The following is a 21,601-nucleotide window of genomic DNA, read 5'->3' as shown; positions in this document are numbered from 1 at the left end:
TACATAATGACGTAAGTTTCTTATATGAATTGCTTTTCTCATCTTCTTCTTCTTTTGGATGGGTAGCCAACATCGACTTGTAATGGATTACTAGTATTTTCGGAAAGGGGGGAAATCCTTGTTCAGGAATTTACACCAAAGACTGTCATTATCATTATTCTATTCTATTGTTTGATTCAACCACACTCGAGGGGAGTGTATTTTTCTTATTTTACCCGTCAAGGGAGATAACCATTTACTTTTTGCGACCTCTTTCGGGCCTGAAACAAATTGTGTTGCTAAAGCTGAAAAATCGAAAATGGACCAAGTCTGACAGATTGGACAGATACACTCGTGTGACAAGTGTTTGTTGTGCTGTTGTTTCGGTATAGGATGAACAGGCAAGGAAATGATGATAAGAAGAGTGGTGGGTTTAGTGCTGACGAAGGACTGCCCGCTTTGCATTTAATCTTTCATGGACAGGTAAAGAAACGAAGTTAAACTTCTCAAACTTGGAGAGAGCGTGCTTGACAAGTTGTCGCTTTGCCTTGTGTTACCAACTTTTGTTTTGCCAGGTTGTGCACACATTTTGACATTGTAGTTGCATCAGTAATAAGTATAATAACTTCTAGCGATTCAGTGTATGGAGGCCATAGACGAAGACAAAAGTTAGGGGTATATGGAAGGAATAACAATAAGTAATAATAAATTATTACTACTGGAAGAACAAGCCAGACAAGTACAATCCGTCTTGCCAATAAGGCACGCATGCAAAGTCTAGTATGTACAGCTGATGACCCACACGGAGCGATGAACAGGTCTTTGGACCTCAAACATCGTACAGTTCAAGTTCAAGTTCAAGTAAATAATTTAATAAACAATGATAGCAAGGTGCAGCATAATGGTTTCAGGGCACAGATAGACACGCATCGTTTTTTGGTCAGGGGTACAACACACGGGTGTTGTGTACATTGATCTCTAGCTCCTTCAGCGATCTAGGCAGTGAGTGGTCGTCAAGGTGTTACTCATCAGGATTAATGATGAAACAAGGGCCCATAATCAGCATGCACTAAGTGCAGGAACAAAAGGTTGGCCCTGGCAATATTCTGTAGAAAGTTCACTCTGATAGTAAAACAAATACACTTCTAGACAGGAAAAAAGAACTGATGGCACTGCACTGTGAATAATGCACTTTCCGTGAAGGGAGCAGCTTGATTTTCACTCAGAGAAATCTGCTGTGAAAAAAAAGGACTATCACAACACTATGCAAAACAACACAACACAACATTACAACACAGCAGAATACTGAATACAGTGCTATTAGTATTGGTACTGTCAATTGAAACAAATGTCTCAAGAGTCCAAGTTTGATTTGACACCCAAAGCGACGGGCGCCATAGCCGAATGGTTAAAGCGTTGGACTTTTGATCTGAGGTTCCTGGGTTCGAATCACGGTGACGGCGCCTGGTGGGTAAAGGGTGGAGATTTTTATGATCTCCCAGGTCAACATATGTGCAGACCTGCCAGTGCCTGAACCCCCTTTGTGTGTATATGCAAGCATAAGATGAAATACGCATGTTAAAGATCCTGTAATCCATGTCGGCGTTCGGTGGGTTATGGAAACAAGAACATACCCAGCATGCACACCCCTGAAAGCGGAGTATGGCTGCCTACATGGCGGGGTAAAAACAGTCATACACACAAAAGCCCACTCGTGTATATACAAGTGAACGTGGGAGTTGAAGCCCACGAATGCAGAAGAAGAAGAAGACACCCAAAGCGACCACCTCCTTCCCACTTCCCTTGCTGGCTGCATGATTGAACAACAAAAGCAGAATGGACACACCGTCACATGATCTTATGGCAAACCCCTCAGTTATACTTTTAAATATAAGTGCCAGAATGATCAATAGTTAGATCATGGGACTTCAGCAGAAGATCATTTTGAAAGGAAAAATCAGTTTGAAAAGAAGGTTTACTTTAATTTTGGCAGTTTAATCTAGACTACTAATGTGCTATTTGTTGTTCACACACACACACACACACACACACACACACACACACACACAATGTATATATATATATATATATTATATATATATATATGTATGTATGCGTGTGTGTGGGGGTGGGTAGGTATGTATGTGTGTGTGTGTGTGTGTGTGTGTGTGTGTGTGTACAATACTCTAGTGTCTATAGGAATTTGTTGATTAAGCAGAAAGTAGTTTAGAAATGACTGACAACTGATAACACAAAAAGTGGACTATTGCAGAAACAATTTATAACTGTATAAGCATATCTTCGGAAGGATTTAAAAAAGAAAACGGTTGAAAGATGTACTTTATTGCAAACTAAACAACACTGGTTGACAATACTAATGTGATATGTTTCACTGTCGAGTCCATGTAAGTTATTTCCAATTTATGTCACTTGTGTAGACCCATGAGTGCATTTTACAAATGTATAATTATTTTTCCATGCCATTTGTTTACAAGATTTAGAGACCAATTCTTTGTTTTAGGGGTGATTATGCTCACATGTGGAATTGATTAATTCGATAGAAGTGTGTGAGAGTGTATGTGCATGCATGAGCACATGTCTGTACATGAGTGTATGAGTGTGTGTATGGATAACAGTGTAACAGTTACATTATAACAATCATTTGCTTTTGTGTTAAAGGTAGCATCTGTACAGAAATATGGTGTGTTCGTCTCAATCCCTGGATATAAAAGACATGGTGAGTTCCCTTTCTTATTTATTAATTAATATAATTTTGAATGCCTTTTGTTGTAAATATTTGTAAAATGGCAGAATGGTTAAGATGCTTATCTGCCAATACAGAGTGTTTGAGGGTGTGGGTTTGAATCCTGCTCTAACCCTTTCTCCCAAGGTTGATTGCAAAAAAAAAAAAAAAAAAATTTTTTTCATTGGATGTAATGTAGCATAAAAATAAGAGATCAGTCAGTAGGCTTGACACCTTGAAACTGATATGGTCGTGTCTGTTCCTTATTTTGCAGGACTGGTCCATGTATCCCAGATGTCCTCAGCACGTATTGAGGACCCTGCAGAGATGTTGGCCAAGGGAGAAAAAGTCTACTGCAAAGTGATCAGCGTGGAGGTGGGAGCCAGTTTCATACATAATTTCACAACACAGTAATTCATTGCATTTATAGTTAGGCGCTATGGCAGAATGGGTAAGATGATGGATGTCTGAACCAGTAGAACTTTGTGAATGGAGAGAGTTACCACTCTTTACTATTTGTTAATCATTTCATCTCCTGGCCTCAATGTTTGTTAATTTCCAGTTGAAAAACCGCCAAGGCAACCGTGTGTTTGTTCTGTATTGTCCATGTGTTCTGTGTGGCTTGTTCAGGATTAAAGAGGCTATGCCAGTGTTGAATAAAAGCTCATTTGTGTTTGCACATTTCTTCTGTTTTTACTGCTGTGTGCACATGTCAAATGATCAGTACAAGGACAGGCCCGGCTCTTCCTTTTTTGAGGAAGTGTCTGGGTTTGTTCCAATGTAGCTTTTATTTACCTGTGTGCTAGCTGAATCGGTAGCGTGAGCAGCACTGACTTGAAGTTGTGTACCTTGTCAATGGAGAGAGTTACCACTCTTTATTATTTGTTAATCAGTAGAACTTTTTACTCGCTCACTTTCCTTACTTTACCCAGGTTTAATAGGTACCTGGCCTGTACAGGAAATTCAAATCAGCTGAAGGGGAGGATTGGGTCCCTCCTTCCCATGCTGAGCCCTGGACACAGTGGATAATGATTTCACTGCTCAAATGGTTGCAAAAAGCTATGGGACCTTTTGCCATAGCTTTTTAACTCACATAGTATGGCCAGTCCTCTCTTCTCCTCTACACAGACCCCTCGGATGTCCAGTGGGTGTCTGAGTGACCCAACCTTTAGCTTCCGTCGTCAGAATTGTGGTATTCTTTGTCAACATTCACCTCTTCAGTATAAGAGTGTTCCGCTTGCAATATTTTGACGGTGGTAATTGGGATGAAACGCTGTTAACGTCGTCTCTTTCGCCGTTCGTATGGAGAGAGTTAATTGTCTGTTAGTTTTACTGTAGATAGATTGTTCACATGTTGATGGATGGAAGAATTGCTTCATAACCCAGTTTCCTAACATCATCAAAATGTATGTTGTGTTTAACAATACATCTACTATCTAGAAAGTGACTTGACTTGACCTAATCCTCTTCGTTCCAGTCGGAACATAAGGCCAGCTTCTTGTAGTGCTGGTTTCTGTAGCAGCAGCTTTTTTTTTTTTACGGGATGGGTGCGCTAACCCCACGCCTAACCCTCCTCCTTTTGCAACCAGGCTTGGGAACGGCTTAGGCGGAGTTTCTAGAAAGTGAACCCATCTCTATTTCTAGTACTGCTGTTCACTTTGTTCCAGTTTGTTTACAATAAATTAATGTTTAATGTTTCTAAGAAATATAGTACTAACAAGGGAAGGCATAAATGTTTTCACATTTGTTATGACTGTATGTCAAGCATAAATGTTTGCACATTTATTATGACTGTATAATGTTAAACATAAATGTTTGTACATTTGTTATTACGGTATTATGTCAAACATCTCGTCAAAAGTATGCCTGCACTGTAATTGCTGTGTATTGCTAGTACGTTATGTGTTTGATACCATCATGCTCTTGTAGTGTTCGTTACGTTGTTCATTTTGCTTTAAAGTCCTTTGGGCTGGAGCATGTTTAGAGCTTGTGAACCTTTTCTGAAATCTTTTTGTTGCACTCAGACGGAGGGATCCAAGATTGGCTTGTCCATGAAGTTGGTCAACCAGACAACAGGACAGGATCTAGACCCAAACAATGTTCAGCTCAGGTCAGTTTTGGGTTGTTTTTTGTTGTTGTTTTTTTGACACTAGCTAGGAATTAGCCATTGGTCCTTAGTGAAGACATGAAGACAAGACAAAGTTATTGATATTTTTTATTTTATTCATGAGTTTATCAGGGTCATGAAATCAGGTCAGGAGTGATAACTCTTTGACAGTGAGAATAATGATAGTAATAGTGATAAGAAGAATGATAATGATTAACACTTCTTCAGTGGGGTGTTTTTCCCTGACATTGAGCTCAAAGAGTTTTGCATACAAACAAACTCATTGATTGTAAATGACAGGAAAAAAAATGTATCAGTTTACACATTACTGTGGGCAGACATCATATCAGGTGTGTACATACTGGGTATGGTCATGTATCCATAACCCACCGTACACTGACATGGATTACGGCATCTGTATTGTGTGTAATTGATCACCCTCATGTGTATACACAATGAAGTGGATTAAAGCAAAAGTGGGTCTGCACAAGTATTGATCTGAGAGACTGGAAAAATCTCCACTTTTTATCTACCAGGTGTCTATGCAAAGATAGAACCCAGGACCTTCAGACAGAAAGTCCAGTGCTTTAACCATTTGACTACTGTGCCACTTTGCTTACACACAGATGGATTAAAGAGTTAATTTGATAGTTTGCTGAATGTATTTTGTTCCTTAGTATTGTGTAATCTTTGAATAAATAAAAAAAAGAAGAGAAACAGAAGTTCTATAATAAATGATATTTTTCCAATCAGCTTTTGCATATAAATAAAAGTTGGAGAAAAGAGATGTATTAATTACTAAATCTGTGTAAATATTCTATGCTTTGAATGTTGAATAAATTTATATCAAAAGTGAATATAACCTGCTTTTTTGGAACAAGACAAAATGGCTATGACACAGGAAGGACCGTCACATTTGTAAACTGAATATATCGCTCAATATATTTTAGAGAATGTCACATATTTTTCTCTCCCTCTGTTTTCTTGCTTTTGTCTGTCTTCTTGGTCATGCAGACATTTACTCATTATGTGTGTCTGTGAATGTGTGTGTGTACGTGTGTGTGTGTGCGTGCGCGTGCGCGCGCGGCGCGTGTGTGTGTGTGACATATATATGTATGTGTGTGTTTGTGTATGTGTGTGTGAATATGTGTGTGTATAAATAAGTGTGTGCGTTTTTGTAGATTGTCAAAGTGAAATCCCATTGTGTGTATATACTATATATCTATACATATCTATCTATGTTTATATATCTACTTATATATATGTGTGTGTGTGTGCGTGCGTGCGTGTGTGTACTCATATATCCAATATTGTACTACTTTGCAGTCAAGATGAGAAGAAAAGAAAACGATTCTTTGCTGGTGACAAGCCTCCCATAGAGCTGGGTGCTGTGTACGACACAACATGTCGCAACTGTGGGGGACATGGTAAGTCAGTCATGCTGTTTGAACTGTGAGGGACGTGGTAAGTGAGTCATGCTGTTTGAACTGTGAGGGATGTGGTAAGTCAGTCATGCTGTTTTCACGGTGATGGCGCCTGGTGGGTAAAGGGTGGAGATTTTTACGATCTCCCAGGTCAACATATGTGCAGACCTGCTAGTGCCTGAACCCCCTTCGTGTGTATATGCAAGCAGAAGATCAAATACGCACGTTAAAGATCCTGTAATCCATGTCAGCGTTCGGTGGGTTATGGAAACAAGAACATACCCAGCATGCACACCGCCAAAAACGGAGTATGGCTGCCTACATGGCGGGGTAAAAACGGTCATACACGTAAAAGCCCACTCGTGTGCATACGAGTGAACGCAGAAGAAGAAGAAGTCATGCTGTTTGAACTGTGATGGACGTGGTAAGTGAGTCATGCTGTTTGAACTGTGAGGGACGTGGTGAGTCAGTCATGCTGTTTGAACTGTGAGGGACGTGGTAAGTCAGTCATGCTGTTTGAACTGTGAGGGATGTGGTAAGTGAATCATGCTGTTTGAACTGTGAGGGATGTGGTAAGTGAATCATGCTGTTTGAACTGTGAGGGACGTGGTAAGTCAGTCATGCTGTTTGAACTGTGAGGGACGTGGTAAGTGAATCATGCTGTTTGAACTGTGAGGGACGTGGTAAGTGAATCATGCTGTTTGAACTGTGAGGGACGTGGTAAGTCAGTCATGCTGTTTGAACTGTGAGGGATGTGGTAAGTCAGTCATGCTGTTTGAACTGTGAGGGACGTGGTAAGTCAGTCATGCTGTTTGTCTGAACTGTGAGGGATGTGGTAAGTCAGTCATGCTGTTTGAACTGTGAGGGACGTGGTAAGTCAGTCATGCTGTTTGAACTGTGAGGGACGTGGTAAGTCAGTGATGCTGTTTGAACTGTGATGGATTTGGTAAGTGAGTCATGCTGTTTGAACTGTGAGAGATATGTTAAGTCAGTCATGTTGTTTGAACTGTGAGGGACGTGGTAAGTCAGTCATGCTGTTTGTCTGAACTGTGAGGGACGTGGTAAGTGAATCATGCTGTTTGAACTGTGAGGGACGTGGTAAGTGAATCATGCTGTTTGAACTGTGAGGGACATGGTAAGTCAGTCATGCTGTTTGAACTGTGAGGGACGTGGTAATTCAGTCATGCTGTTTGAACTGTGAGGGACGTGGTAATTCAGTCATGCTGTTTGAACTGTGAGGGACGTGGTAAGTCAGTGATGCTGTTTGAACTGTGATGGATGTGGTAATTCAGTCATGCTGTTTGAACTGTGAGGGACGTGGTAATTCAGTCATGCTGTTTGAACTGTGAGGGACGTGGTAAGTCAGTGATGCTGTTTGAACTGTGATGGATGTGGAAAGTCAGTGATGCTGTTTGAACTGTGAGGGATGTGGTAAGTCAGTCATGCTGTTTGAACTGTGAGGGACGTGGTAAGTCAGTCATGCTGTTTGAACTGTGAGGGATGTGGTAAGTGAGTCATGCTGTTTGAACTGTGAGGGATGTGGTAAGTCAGTCATGCTGTTTGAACTGTGAGGGACGTGGTAAGTCAGTCACACACACACACACACACACACATGCATGCATGCATGCACACACACACACACACACACACTCTCACACACACACACACACATACGCACACACAAACACACACACACTCTCACACACATACATACAGACACTCACACACATACACACATGCACACACACACACACACAAACACACACACACTCACACACTCACGCACATACACACACACACACACACACACACACACACATACATACACACACACACACACACACACACACACACACACACACACACACACTCACACACTCACGCACATACACACACACACACACACACACACACACAAGTGACGTTTGTTGCCAACAGGTCACCTGGCGATGGAGTGTTTTGTGGGCAAGGGGACCAAGCAGTACGACTTGGTGCCAGAACTTGAAGACATGGTTCCATCAGACTCCGAGCCCCCTCCCCCACCTCCCCCCTCTGCAGGCACCAGCACTCATGCCAGGAAGAAGAAAAAGAAGAAGGTGCGACTTGTGTGATTTAAAAAAAAAAGAAAGTTTTTGAAACAGAAATCATGATGTTTGAATGAGAAACTTGCATAAACACACTCACACCCACACACACAAAATGTGATTAAAAAAAAAAAAAAAGAACAAAAGAAGAAAAGTGGATGTTCAAATTTTCTGTCTGTTTAGATCTGTGTCGAGGATTGATAACATAACATGAAAAATGGCATATGAAGTATGATTTTTTGACTCACTTGTGTAAACAAAGTGAGTCTATGTTTTAACCCGGTGTTCAGTTGTCTCTGTGTGTGTGTGTGTGTGTGTGTGTGTGTGTGTCTGTGTGTCCGTGGTAAACTTTAACATTGACATTTTCTCTGCAAATACTTTGTCAGTTGACACCAAATTAGGCATAAAAATAGGAAAAATTCAGTTCTTTCCAGTCATCTTGTTTAAAACAATATTGCACCTCTGGGATGGGCACAAAAAAATAAAAAATGAAGCCTAATTATATGCAAACTGCATTTACTGTTTTTTTTAATTTTTTTGTATTCTCTAAACTTGGCACTTTGATCTGATATTCTGACCCAACAACAAGAGCAGTCATTATTATAATTTTTTGTTCAAACAGGAACTTCTTTTGCTAAGCATGGAAGTTTTATTTATTTTGCAAACGTTTTGGTGCAGATAGTAAAAAAAGGAAAGTACTCTGTAATTAATGCTAGGGGACTTAATTCGAATCTGGTTAGTATTTTTTATTTTTTTATTTTTATTTTTTTGATGCGAAGCTTTATAATAACAAATACAGAACACATTTTAACGATTAGATTTTTTAAAAAGTGTATCACAAGTGAGTCTTGAAGGCCATGCCTCTCTTGTTTTAAATGTGGCATATGCCTCTCTCTCTCTCTCTCTCTCTCTGTCATTCTCTCCCTCTCTCAGTGCTTTCGACTGTATATTTGTTCGTATGTCTGATACAGTTGGCAGGATGTAGTTGCTGTTCATGGTTGAATGTCCAAAACTGAGTCATATGCCCTGCCCAGTACCCAATCACATTTTGTTTTGAGTTGTACAGACTCTGGTACACAGAAAATGACAGAAACTATGTAATTTATCAATCTATCAACTATTGACTTTGTAAAAAGTCTGATAAATGTTTCCCCCCCTGTTTATCAACCCCCCACTTATTCACTTTGTGAAAAGTCATGGATGTTTTTGCCCTGTTTATTAATCCATCAATGATTGACTTTGTGTGAAAAGTCTTATGAATGTTTTTCCCCATCATGTTCGTAGTTATCAGCGAAACTGATTTGTTGACTGTGTACGTGTTGCAGGACAAAAAGGTAAAAAAAGAGAAGAAGAAGAAAAGAAAACGCCACTCCTCTTCGTCGGACGACAGTGACAGCGACAGTGGGCCGACAGCGAAGAAAAAGAAAAGAAAACGACACCACTCAGACTCCTCAGATAGCAGCACTCATGAAAAACACAGAAAACATGTAAGTAGAACCTTCACTGCAAAGGGGAAAAAAAGAAGAAGAGAAAAAAAGAAGAAAAGAAACCATGTTAGTCAGAAAATATTGTGGCCGAGGAGTTTTATAAGGATCTGTTTCAGGTCCTGTTCTTCTCAGTCTATATACTGCTCCCCCCTGGCTGAAATCACTAACCACCACAATGTCAGTCATCAGTCTTAACACAGTTACACTCTTACATTCTGACACTTAAACTCCAGAAAAGCAATGCCCCAGAAAATTTGTCCCCTCTCTCGCAAGGCACGTCCGACTGCTTCCCGGACATTCAGAACTGGTTGACTCAGAATGAATTACAATTCATTGATGACAACACGTTTGACTCAGAATAAATTGCAGTTCATTGCTGACAACACTGAAGCAATGCTCACATGAACCTAACAAAAACTCTCTTCTATCACAATTGACTTCAGATCCAGTGTTCTTTGGTGATCAGAGTTTAAGTCTGCCTTTCATCATGGTGTTGTGTTGATGGGGAAAGTGGGAAAGGTACTTTACTCAGATTTTCCTCACCCCACACAGGTGTGAATTGATGCCCGACTTTGGGTCGAGAAAGGTTAACTCACTCCGGATGATTAGTTCTCTCCCTTGCTTTTCCCTACAGATGACCCATTTGTTCGGGTTAGGAAAAAAATCACAAAAAATGCAAAACATAAAGTAACTGAATGAAACTCACTGTACTTGACCCACTGACCCATCTCCTCACGTTGTGTGAACGCCCACCCCCCTCCCTCTTCACTGCTCTCAGAAGCTGAGTCACTTTCAGTACCTTCTTGCTGGTTGCTATCTTCACTGCAGATACTTTATTCAATGTCTTCATCATCCTTGTCGATGTCGAAACCTTTCGTTTGAAGCATTTCAATCACTTCAGCAGCGGTAAAAGCCGTTGTTGTGATCTAGTTTACTCCAAAAATTTCCACTTGCATCGTCTGCGACGCCATTTTCAATACGTATGCAGATTAGCTTATCGTGTGGGGTCCTGAACTCACTGACTCGCTGTGGAGTGTGTTGTTACTGAATTGCATGAAGAAACTTTCCATTCTACCCTTGACACGTTCGTAATGCCCGGTGTAGCTGCGATTGTTATGCTACCCCATGGGGAAAACGTGGAAAAATTTTTAATCTTCGAAACTGCTATAGCGTTCCATCGTCTGGAACACTACCTTACGTCAAGAACGCTGTAGCGTTCCATCGTCCGGAGTGAATTAAAAGCAGCAGAGGTAGTAGAGGATTGGGCTTCACCTTCTTATGCCAAGTGTTTGAAACAGTGGACATGAATTCTCTGTCATGATAGCCATGAAAGACTGTGGGGCCTTTTTAATGGTTAACATGACCACTGTTTCACCACACAGTGCTTTGCATACAGCACACTGAAACTGTGAAAATGTCCACCGTGTCTGTTCTGTTAATTCGCAAAAAGTGTTCTTTCACCTTCCAAAATTTGTCAGTTTGTCTCCCTCACTGACGGGCGCAATAGCCGAGTGGTTAAAGCGTTGGACTTTCAATCTGAGGGTCCCGGGTTCGAATCACGGTGACGGCGCCTGGTGGGTAAAGGGTGGAGATTTTTACTATCTCCCAGGTCAACACATGTGCAGACCTGCTAGTGCCTGAACCCCCTTCGTGTGTATATGCAAGCAGAAGATCAAATACGCACGTTAAAGATCCTGTAATCCATGTCAGCGTTGGGTGGGTTATGGAAACAAGAACATACCCAGCATGCACACCCCCGAAAGCGTAGAATGGCTGCCTACATGACGGGGTAAAAATGGTCATACACGTAAAAGCCCACTCGTGTGCATACGAGTGAACATGGGAGTTGCAGCCCACGAACGAAGAAGAATAAGAAGTCTCCCTCACTGTTTCTCTCTCTCTGTGTCTCTTAACCAAGCATGTAAGATATATTATTGAGAGTATATCATATATTATTTAGGTGTATAAATGTCAGTTGAATACAGTATGTTTCATGATGTGTATTATGTATTGCTTAGGTAAGGGTATACTTCTTAAAAGAAGGTATGATATATGTATGTTAGCCGAACGTATGTCATTTTACAATGCACGATACCGCTGTCTATGAAGAATTTGTGACACCCTTTCATAAGGGGCAGTGGCCTATAAATGAATAAACCATTCATTCATTCATTCCCACTCTCTGTGTCCTCCCCTCTCAGTCCTTCCTCTTTCTCTCTGTCTCTCTGCCTTCCCCTTCTCTCCCCTCTCCATTTCTCCTGCATGAAATCTACAGATCGCTTGATGGATAAATGGACAGTGTCAGTTTATATCTGCAAGCATATGATCATATATTTTTTTAATTAATTTGTTTATTTATTCATGTATTTATTTATTTATGTATTCGTTTGTTTATTAATGTATTTATTTATTTGTTTTTCTGTTGTTATTGCAGAAAAAAGGAAGCCACAAACACAGAAGCTGAGGTGCCACGGGAGATGAGGACATTGACACTGCCCATCAGTCAGCTGTATGAATCACCACCCTCTGCGCTTGTTGTGACTATCCCACTTTGGACCGTCATTCTCATGATTCTTTGTCAGCTTTTGTGTGTGTGTGTGTGGGGAGGGGAGGGAGGGTGGGGGGTTCTTAACCCCTTGACTGCTGAAGCTTGGTCAAATAATGAGATCAGTGTGGTGTGAGTTTTATCTGCATGCCCTGTATTGTGTGTGCTTCTCAGTGATGTAATTGTGATTTTGCTGAGCAAAGGGAACAGAATCCCCAAGAGGAAGAAGTCTAGATAAAGACTGGTGACTGACATCCTGACCTGTAAGCTCTGTCTTATCTCCATGAGGTGACAGCCCTTCACTGACATCCTGACCTGTAAGCTCTGTCTTATCTCATTCAGGTGACAGCCCTTCACTGACATCCTGACCTGTAAGCTCTGTTTTATCTCATTTACGTGACAGCCCTTCACTGACATCCTGACCTGTAAGCTCTGTCCTGTCTCCATAAGGTGACAGCCCTTCACTGACACCCTTACCTGTAAGCTCTGTCCAATCTATGTGAGGTGACAGCCCTTCACTGACACCCTGACCTGTTAACTCTGATCTCAGTGAGGTGACAGCCCTTCACTGACATCCTGACCTGTAAGCTCTTGTCTCAGTAAGGTGACAGCCCTTCACTGACATCCTGACCTGTAAGCTCTGTCTTATCTCAGTCAGGTGACAGCCCTTCACTGACATCCTGACCTGTAAGCTCTGTCTTATCTCAGTCAGGTGACAGCTCTTTACCAGTTGATATACTGATTAGCAGCAGGCAAGGGGTTAAAGCTCACATGTACACAGAGTTGGCCTGGGGGAGAGGAATGCATGTTTTTTTCTGCTGCATACATTTCTGGGATGCAGGCGTTCTGTTGGCAGTGACCTGTGCACAAAGAACTTTGATGTTCCGACTGCTGTGTAATTAAAGTGGAACTGCTATCAGTGTTAATTCTCTGGGAGGAAATGTATAAGGCATAAGCAGCAAGAGATCTGCAGAAATGTGAGAAAGTGATGTTTGATTGGTGCGCTGTTGAAGATCGTTACACTGTAGGTGTGTATTATCCTTGTGTATATGAACCTTTTCAGCAGGATTGTGTTTTAATTATGCACTTCACAGATGCGTCTTTTGGAGTGTTGCTCAGATTTCCTGACTCGCTCTGCTGGTGTCTGTATCTCTTGGGCCTGGTTGTCACCAGGGTATATTATGAAAGGAAGTATAGAACATGACCTTGACCTTTGATCCCCTCACCCTGCTTAACATATCATCATAAAGTGGATCTTTACAAGGTCTTATTCGTACCTACCATCTACCAGGTTCGGATCCTATGTCACATGTAGTTGCTGAGAAAATGCTGACATCACAGTTATCACACTGACACCTGTTCATTACACAGACTTACTGTGTTTACACATACACCATTACATGTGAGTCAAAAATTAACCTTCACTGCAGTATTTGTTGTATTTGCATTTCTTTTTATCACAACAGATTTCTCTGTGTGAAATTCGGGCTGCCCTCCTCAGGGAGAGCGCGTCACTGCACTACAGCGCCACCCATTTTTTTTGTATTTTTTCCTGCGTGCAGTTTTATTTGTTTTTCCTATCGAAGTGGACTTTTCTACAGAATTTTGCCAGGAACAACCCTTTTGTTGCCGTGGGTTCTTTTACGTGCGCTAGGTGCATGCTGCAGACGGGACCTTGGTTTATCATCTCATCCGAATGACTAGCGTCCAGACCACCACTCAAGGTCTAGTGGAGGGGGAGAAAATATCGGCGGCTGAGCCGTGATTCGAACCAGCGCGCTCAGATTCGCTCGCTTCCTAGGCGGACGCGTTGCCTCTAGGCCATCACTCCACACAGTAACATCACGCTCAAATGTAAAATGGCAAAGTAGCCTTTGTCTAAAACAAAAGTAACAGTGCCGTAGCCATGTTATTGTATTTTTTTCAGAGGAAGGTGGCAGGATGGTTAAGACCCATTATCCCCCAATACAGCGTCCATGAGAGTCTTGAGTTTGAAGCTCAGTCTCATTCTTTCTTCCAAGTTTGACGGGAAAATCAAACTGAGCATCTGGTCGTTCGGATGAAACGATACACTGAGGTCACGTTTGCAGCACGCATTGGGGCACTGAAAAAGAACCCATGGCAACAAAAGGGTTGTCCTCCAGCAAAATTCTGCAGAAGGAATCCGCTGTGACGTGTACACAAATATACATATGCATGCAATGAAGGCCTGACAAGTGCATTGGGTGATGCTGCTGGTCAGGCATCTAGTTGTCTAGCAGATGTGCTGTAAGTTCGTGTATAATTATGGATTTGCCCAAATGCAGTGATGCCTTCTTGAGAAACTGAAAGTGAAAGTTGTGTTTTTCCCTTTTCTGCTGAAGACCATGACCACTGACCACTCTCCATGGTGCATGATGAACGTGAGAGAACTGGGGTAATGTTGACCTGCAGTGAATTTAGGTTGCAGATTTCTGTTGTCAGCACCGTTCCACTATTCCTGATTACCCTATAGCCTATTCCCAGTTCGCCTATCACTTATTTGGTGGTCCTGATTCAGCTGTTCCTAGTTTGCTCATGTATTACACTGCTGTGTGTGTGTGTATGTGTGTGTGTGCAGATGTGCCTGTGTGAGTATGTTTTAAAAACAAACAAAAATACCACTTTCTTCAATGGATTGTGTGTGTGAGAGAAAGAGGCGGGGAGGGCTGAATGGGCTAAATGAAAACTGCAGGCAGGTGAAACAGAACAGAACTCTCAAGAGGCCACTGAGGTTGGCAGCACCATCAGAGTAGGTGAAAAGGAAATACAGGCGAATCGGACCTGCTGCCATGTTTCAAATGTGACTTTGGTTTTTATTGCCATACACTTTTGTGTAGCTTACTTTTTACTGACTTGATCGTCTTCATGCATTGTTGAACACAATGGCTGCCACTGCAGGTCTCCACTGTTGCCTGTCTTGTGCTGTCTTAGCTAGCATCCCCCTGGTATTGACATTACTTCTGTGTAACAGTCCATTCTAAATCTTATCAGTAATTCTTTTGCAGCAGACAGTAAGTGGGTAGTGGTCTGTCCCAAATTTTCTTTTATCTGAAAAGTTTTTGAACATTAGATTTGACAGGCTTCCATTTTATATATATATATAAATAATAAAATATATATGTATATATATCATTTTTTTTAAAAAGCTTTTAGTTTTGATCTCTAGCAGTGAGAAATGTGTGCATGCTGTTCTGTGCTTGTCTGTTATAGTTTTTGTCAGAGTTATGATAACTTACTATTCATTCTTGGTGTTAGCAGTTTTCACACTGAAAGTATTCTGACAGGTTTTTACTTAATGCTCAGTCGGACATGAGCAGTTGTTCATCTGCACAGTTAGAAAACTTCATTAAAGGAATGTTTTTGATATGTCTATTATTTTTTAGCATCATGTCACTTGTAATGAGATTTGTTGTGTTGTGTTATGTTAAAGATGTTGAAAACTAATTAAATATGGAATATGATATCTTGACCAATCACCATTTTCCAGTGGATGCGCAGTGTGTTTAGATGTGTGTGTGCTCGCTGAGAAACTCCAAGTCTTGATTCCTGATAGAACTGGTCAGGTGAAAAGGTTTACATTTTGTCCCGGAAAATGGAATATGGTTGCCTGAAAAATGGGACAAAAATGGCCATTCACTTACACTCACTTCGGAATAAACATAGCTGCAGTCCTTGTGTATAGAAGAACATAAACCTTATCCTTCCTTGTAAAGTTAACTGTTGTAGTGATTTAATTCCAGTACGCGTGTATACACACTCACACACGTATACATGCGCATGCGCACACACTCACACACATGCACACTCACACGCATACACACACTCTCTCTCCCTCCTTTCTCTTGCATACACACACTCACATGCTCATACTGGCATGCGCACATGCACGCCTACAGAGACAAGCGCTCACATACGCTCAAACATGAGTGCACGCATACAAGAGCATACATTAAACAGACAAAGGAGCACTTTCACACAGATACAAGCACTATTCTTGCATGCATGTACACTTACACCCCAACAAACCTGTGAGTGTACAGACACACATACATAATTATGTATGAACACAAGCATGTATACACAAGCTTGTTTACAAACGCATGTATACTCATACATACTAAGTACACACACACACACACACACACACACACACAAACACATCATTATCATTGTCATCATCGCATCGATACATGTACTCATGCTAATCCGCACACACATATAAAATGCGCATACATATAGACATGAATAAGAATATGAATGTCTCCAAAACACACCTTTAACTTAAGCTTCTTAGGAACACAGGAGATGTGTGTGTGTGTGTCTATGTTTTGAAACATACATACAAGAGAGAGAATTCAAAATAGACTGACAACGATAATGAAACAAAACTATATATATATGTGTGTGTGTGTGTGTGTGTAACTGTAAGTGTATAATATAAATATAGATATATCCATGTATATATATATATATATATATGTGTGTGTGTGTGTGTGTGTGTGTAACTGTAAGTGTATAATATAAATATAGATATATCCATGTATATATATATATATATGTGTGTGTGTGTGTGTGTGTGTGTAACTGTAAGTGTATAATATAAATATAGATATATCCATGTATATATATATATGTGTGTGTGTGTGTGTGTGTGTGTGTAACTGTAAGTGTATAATATAAATATAGATATATCCATGTATATATATATATATATATGTGTGTGTGTGTGTGTGTGTTTGCATATGTGTGTGCACAATAGGAGGAGAAAAGATTGGTGCATTATTATTATTATTATCATTATTTTCTTCTTTTTTTTGTGGATAGTGTCAAGTAGGCCTGTGGAACCCCTCCCCCTACCTCGCCCCCCCCCCCTCCCCGCCCCCCTCATCCCCCCTCCCACCCCATCCTCCCTACTCTGTAAGCCCACAATTTCTCGCAGTGTTTGAGAAATCATGGGAAGTCCCCCTTATTTTGATTTAAAAAAAAAAAAAAATTTCCTTTATCATCGGAGCTGGGTTCTTGTCTTTTCCTACTGCAAATCTAAGAGAAAAATCATAGAGAAGAAAAGAAATTAGAAATGATGATAATAATAGTGACAGTGGCGTTATTGAAGACGCCAACAGTAATGACACTGAAACACATCTATTTATTGCATTTCACATATTATGGATCACAGCTATGCGTTGACCTCAGTCAAATTCAACTTCGGAATCAATAGCAAACAACGAAATTAAGGCATGTATTCAAACAGAAATATATCACATAACATAGCATGATATAAAGTAATATTGGTAATGTAATATGATATGATATGATATAATACGACTTCAACCAAATCCCGAGGGATGATGGGAATAACATCAAAATGATTCAACTCTCTACATAAATGTGATCTTTCACTATGCTTTATCCTCACGTAGGTGTATGAAAACTTGACCAAATAGTTTAGAGGTTTGTTGTGATGCAACCTTTTCTGTCACATTTATTTAGAATGTTCGTTTCATGCTTGCTCACTTGTTCATCTGTTTGTGTCAGCATCCTTTCGAATATAAGATTGCACTGAAAATAGATCAGATTCATAGAAGACATTCAGAACATGGAAACGTTATTTTAGAAAAGAGAATGAAAGAAAAGAACAAATCAACCAGCCAAATAAACACACAAAGGGAAACACACACACACACACACACACACACACACACACACACACACACTCACTCACTCACTCATACTCGCTCGCTACACACATTGACCGCTTACACATGTTGAACGAAGGCAACTTGTGGTGGAGTCAGTTAACTCATCTCACTGCTCAGCCAATCACTGCACAGAACCCAGCAACGAAAAGAAAAAGAAAAAAAACATCACTGTTGACCCATTAAATATTTAAGCCAATTACTGAAAATGCATCCATACAATCGAGTTTCCCCCATTTTAGTTCACATGCTATGAATTGTTTATTGACATTGCACTGAAAGTTGGAAAAGCAATGAGGCGTGTGTTTCCCACAATTCCATTTCTATTCTGTCACTCGTATGAACATAAGTGGACTTTTACGTGTATGACTGTTGCTACCCCGCCATGTAGGCAGCCATACTCCGTTTTCGGGTGTGCTTGCTGAGTATGTGCTTGTTCCCATAACCCACCGAATGTTGACATAAATTACAGGATCTTTAACATGCGTATTTGATCTTCTGTTTGCATATCGTAGATACACACGATCAGGCACAAGCAGGTCTGCGCATACTGTGTTGACCTATGAGATTGGAAAAATCTCCACCCTTTACTATAAAATGTCAATGCTCTAATCAGTAGCAGGCCTTCTTCGGTCATGGCTGACCACGGATAGAGTATATCCGACCTAACTGGGATTTTCCAGATGCTCCCCTCTGGTCGACGGTACAGAAGTATAAGGGCGAAAACCAGTCGCTTCGCCAATAGCTTTTTCCCCCAAAGCAGTCAATGCCATGCCTATCGAACAAATCCAGTATGATAAATAGAATTGTGCAACCAACAACCATCTACCTGAAGATCTAGTCATCAGCCCCATCCACATGTAATATGCATTTTCTGTTGGCGCGCGCGCGCGCGTGTGTGTGTGTATGTGTGTGTGTGTGTGTGTGTGCGTGTGAGAGAGAGAGTTTGTGTGTGTGTGTGTGTGTGTGTGTGCGCGTGCATGTGTATGTGTGTGTGTGTGTGTGTGTGAGAGAAAGAGAGAGAGAGTTTGTGTGTGTGTGCGTGCATGTGTGTGTCAGTGTGTGTGTGTTTGTGTGTGTGCGTGTGTGTGAGTATGCACAAGTTTTTATATTGATATGCACTTGTATGTATCCTAATTTCTATTGTATCTGTGTTTGTGTATGATTTTTCGATTTATGTTCGTATCTTGTTATGTACTACCTCCACCTCGTCAATCCCAATATTCCTTGTGACCCCGGTACACTTGGTAATAGAGACATATTCTATTCTATTCTATTCTATTCTATTCTGTTACACGACAGACAAGTGTGTGGAAACGGGTCGTGAGCCGGCAAGAAAAAGACTTATCAGCGTGCGGAGAGAACGTGGAGGCTGATTGTTGTAGCCTAGCCAAGGCCGTGGAGCCAGTAGAGAGCCAGCAAGAAGAAGACTTTATGAGTGTGGACACCAAGGATCACGGCAGGACCAAAACGTGCGGCGGTGTGTGAAGGTGTGGCCGACCAACGTGCCATGTGTGAAGGTGTGGCCGACCAACGTGCCATGTGTGAACGTGTGGCCGACCAACTTGTGTGAACGTGTGGCCGATTAACGTGCCATGTGTGAACGTGTGGCCGACCAACTTGTGTGAACGTGTGGCCGACCAACGTGCCATGTGTGAACGTGTGGCCGATTAACGTGCCATGTGTGAACGTGTGGCCGACCAACGTGCCATGTGTGAACGTGTGGCCGATTAACGTGCCATGTGTGAACGTGTGGCCGATTAACGTGCCATGTGTGAACGTGAGGAGTGAAACGCGCCGTGTGTGAACGTACAGAGTGAAACGTGCCGTGTGTGAACGTGAGGAGTAAAACGTGCCGTGTGTGAATGTGCAGAGTGAAACGTGCCGTGTGTGAACGTGAGGAGTGAAACGTGCCGTGTGTGAACGTGAGGAGTGAAACGTGCCGTGTGTGAACGTGAGGAGTAAAACGTGCCGTGTGTGAATGTGCAGAGTGAAACGTGCCGTGTGTGAACGTGAGGAGTGAAACGTGCCGTGTGTGAACGTGAGGAGTAAAACGTGCCGTGTGTGAATGTGCAGAGTGAAACGTGGCGTGTGTGAATGTGCAGAGTGAAACGTGCCGTGTGTGAATGTGAAGAGTGAAACGTGCCATGTGTGAACGTGCGACCGATCAAGGATCACGGCAGGAGACACAATCAGGCGTAGCGTATATGTGCATGTTTAGAATAAGGCAATGTATCTCAAGTTTATTTTCCTTGCATACTCCTACTCTACCTACTCAAGCTATCCGTGTCTCTTTTTCCACAACGAGAACTGAAGCATATTGAGACAAGGAACAAACTCATAGCTGCTTTCAACCCCCACCCTCAAAAATGGAGTCTGACATATGTTCTGATAATCTTGTTTCAGCAAATCTAAAAATGTGAAAGTTTTTTTTCCAGGATTATTCAGTATATCAGAAACATCAGATAACTTATTAATTATATGATTGGCATTGAGAAAGCCTTCTCTCAAACCTTCTGCCAATGGCCATGCATCGCACGTCTGGGGTGTATTAGCATTCATGATTTTCTTAACACTGATGAAAAATTCAATAAGCAAGACACAGGACAATCTAGACTGTATAATAACAATAACAATAATAATAATGTCAAGTAGATAGCAACTCCCACGTTCACTCGTATGAACATAAGTGGACTTTTACGTGTATGACTGTTGCTACCCCGCCATGTAGGCAGCCATACTCCGTTTTCGGGTGTGCTTGCTGAGTATGTGCTTGTTTCCATAACCCACCGAATGTTGACATAAATTACAGCCCACGATTGAAGAAGAAAATAGGTTAAGAAGATGTAAGAATTAAAATGCCATTTCAAAACAAACACAAAAAATATGCTCAAAATGTTACACACTGATACACAAGATAAAGACAGATAGAAAAAAACAAAAACGAGGAACATTAATGTTTACATTGCCACTCCACGTTGTGGTTATTTTAGTACAGATAAGATGGGAAACCACGATTACACTCATTCACGATGTATTCTACCCTTCATAGCTAGAAAGGATATCAATGTTCTCCCGTCATATTAAATATCACTATGATATATAAACACACACACACACACACACATATATATATATATATATATTTTATAATATAATTTTTAAGTGTATGTGAAATGGGAGGGGAAGAAATTGGTGCTTTATTATTGTTCTCTTTTTTGTGTGTGGATAGAATCAGTATGTCTATAGTGGAACCACCCGTTTGAATATCATTTTTTCCTTTCATTCTAGAGTTAAGATACTCGGTGCAGTTAATCTGTCAAAATGAGCATATCATTTGCTTACAATATATCCATACAATTGGATTTTACCTTTGGACGTACAAATAAAAGGTAATCACACCCCTTGCCCCCCACGCCCCACCCCATCCCCCCAAAAAACGTGTTTGTAAGTCAGTGGATTTTGCACCATTTTAATTCACAGGCTATGAATTACTGATTGTCATAATAGATGAT

At 41.1% G+C, this 21,601-nt stretch overlaps 1 protein-coding gene across 2 annotated transcripts; it reads left to right on the top strand.

Moving 5' to 3' along the window:
• Window positions 1-284: 284 nt before the first annotated feature.
• On the top strand, window positions 285-15,884 carry LOC143286745 (zinc finger CCHC domain-containing protein 17-like). Of its 2 annotated transcripts, XR_013055853.1 has the most exons (9): window positions 285-462; window positions 2,659-2,716; window positions 2,997-3,097; window positions 4,747-4,832; window positions 6,156-6,256; window positions 8,192-8,349; window positions 9,663-9,824; window positions 12,259-12,765; window positions 12,820-15,884. XR_013055853.1 is itself a non-coding variant. In XM_076594469.1 (8 exons), exons 1-8 carry the CDS (start codon window positions 373-375, stop codon window positions 12,286-12,288), a joined length of 786 nt encoding a protein of 261 aa, XP_076450584.1. In that variant the 5' UTR covers window positions 285-372; the 3' UTR covers window positions 12,289-15,884. The 2 variants fall into 2 exon arrangements, 1 of the variants encoding a protein (XP_076450584.1); XM_076594469.1 differs by having other exon boundaries at window positions 12,259-15,884.
• Window positions 15,885-21,601: the final 5,717 nt, after the last annotated feature.

Source organism: Babylonia areolata, chromosome 10, assembly GCF_041734735.1.
Source record: "Babylonia areolata isolate BAREFJ2019XMU chromosome 10, ASM4173473v1, whole genome shotgun sequence".
Classification (NCBI taxonomy): domain Eukaryota; kingdom Metazoa; phylum Mollusca; class Gastropoda; order Neogastropoda; family Buccinidae; genus Babylonia; species Babylonia areolata.
Note: the sequence above shows the minus strand (reverse complement) of the source record. Positions and strands in the feature narration are given on the sequence as shown.

What these genes read in the sequence shown, in the direction of transcription:
- LOC143286745 (XM_076594469.1), top strand. Translation starts at nt 373, where the DNA reads ATGAACAGGCAAGGAAATGATGATAAGAAGAGTGGTGGGTTTAGTGCT. An exon ending in GCAAAGTGATCAGCGTGGAG is followed by an intron (nt 3,098 to 4,746) that starts GTGGGAGCCAGT and finishes TGTTGCACTCAG; the next exon opens with ACGGAGGGATCCAAGATTGG. An exon ending in TCGCAACTGTGGGGGACATG is followed by an intron (nt 6,257 to 8,191) that starts GTAAGTCAGTCA and finishes TGTTGCCAACAG; the next exon opens with GTCACCTGGCGATGGAGTGT.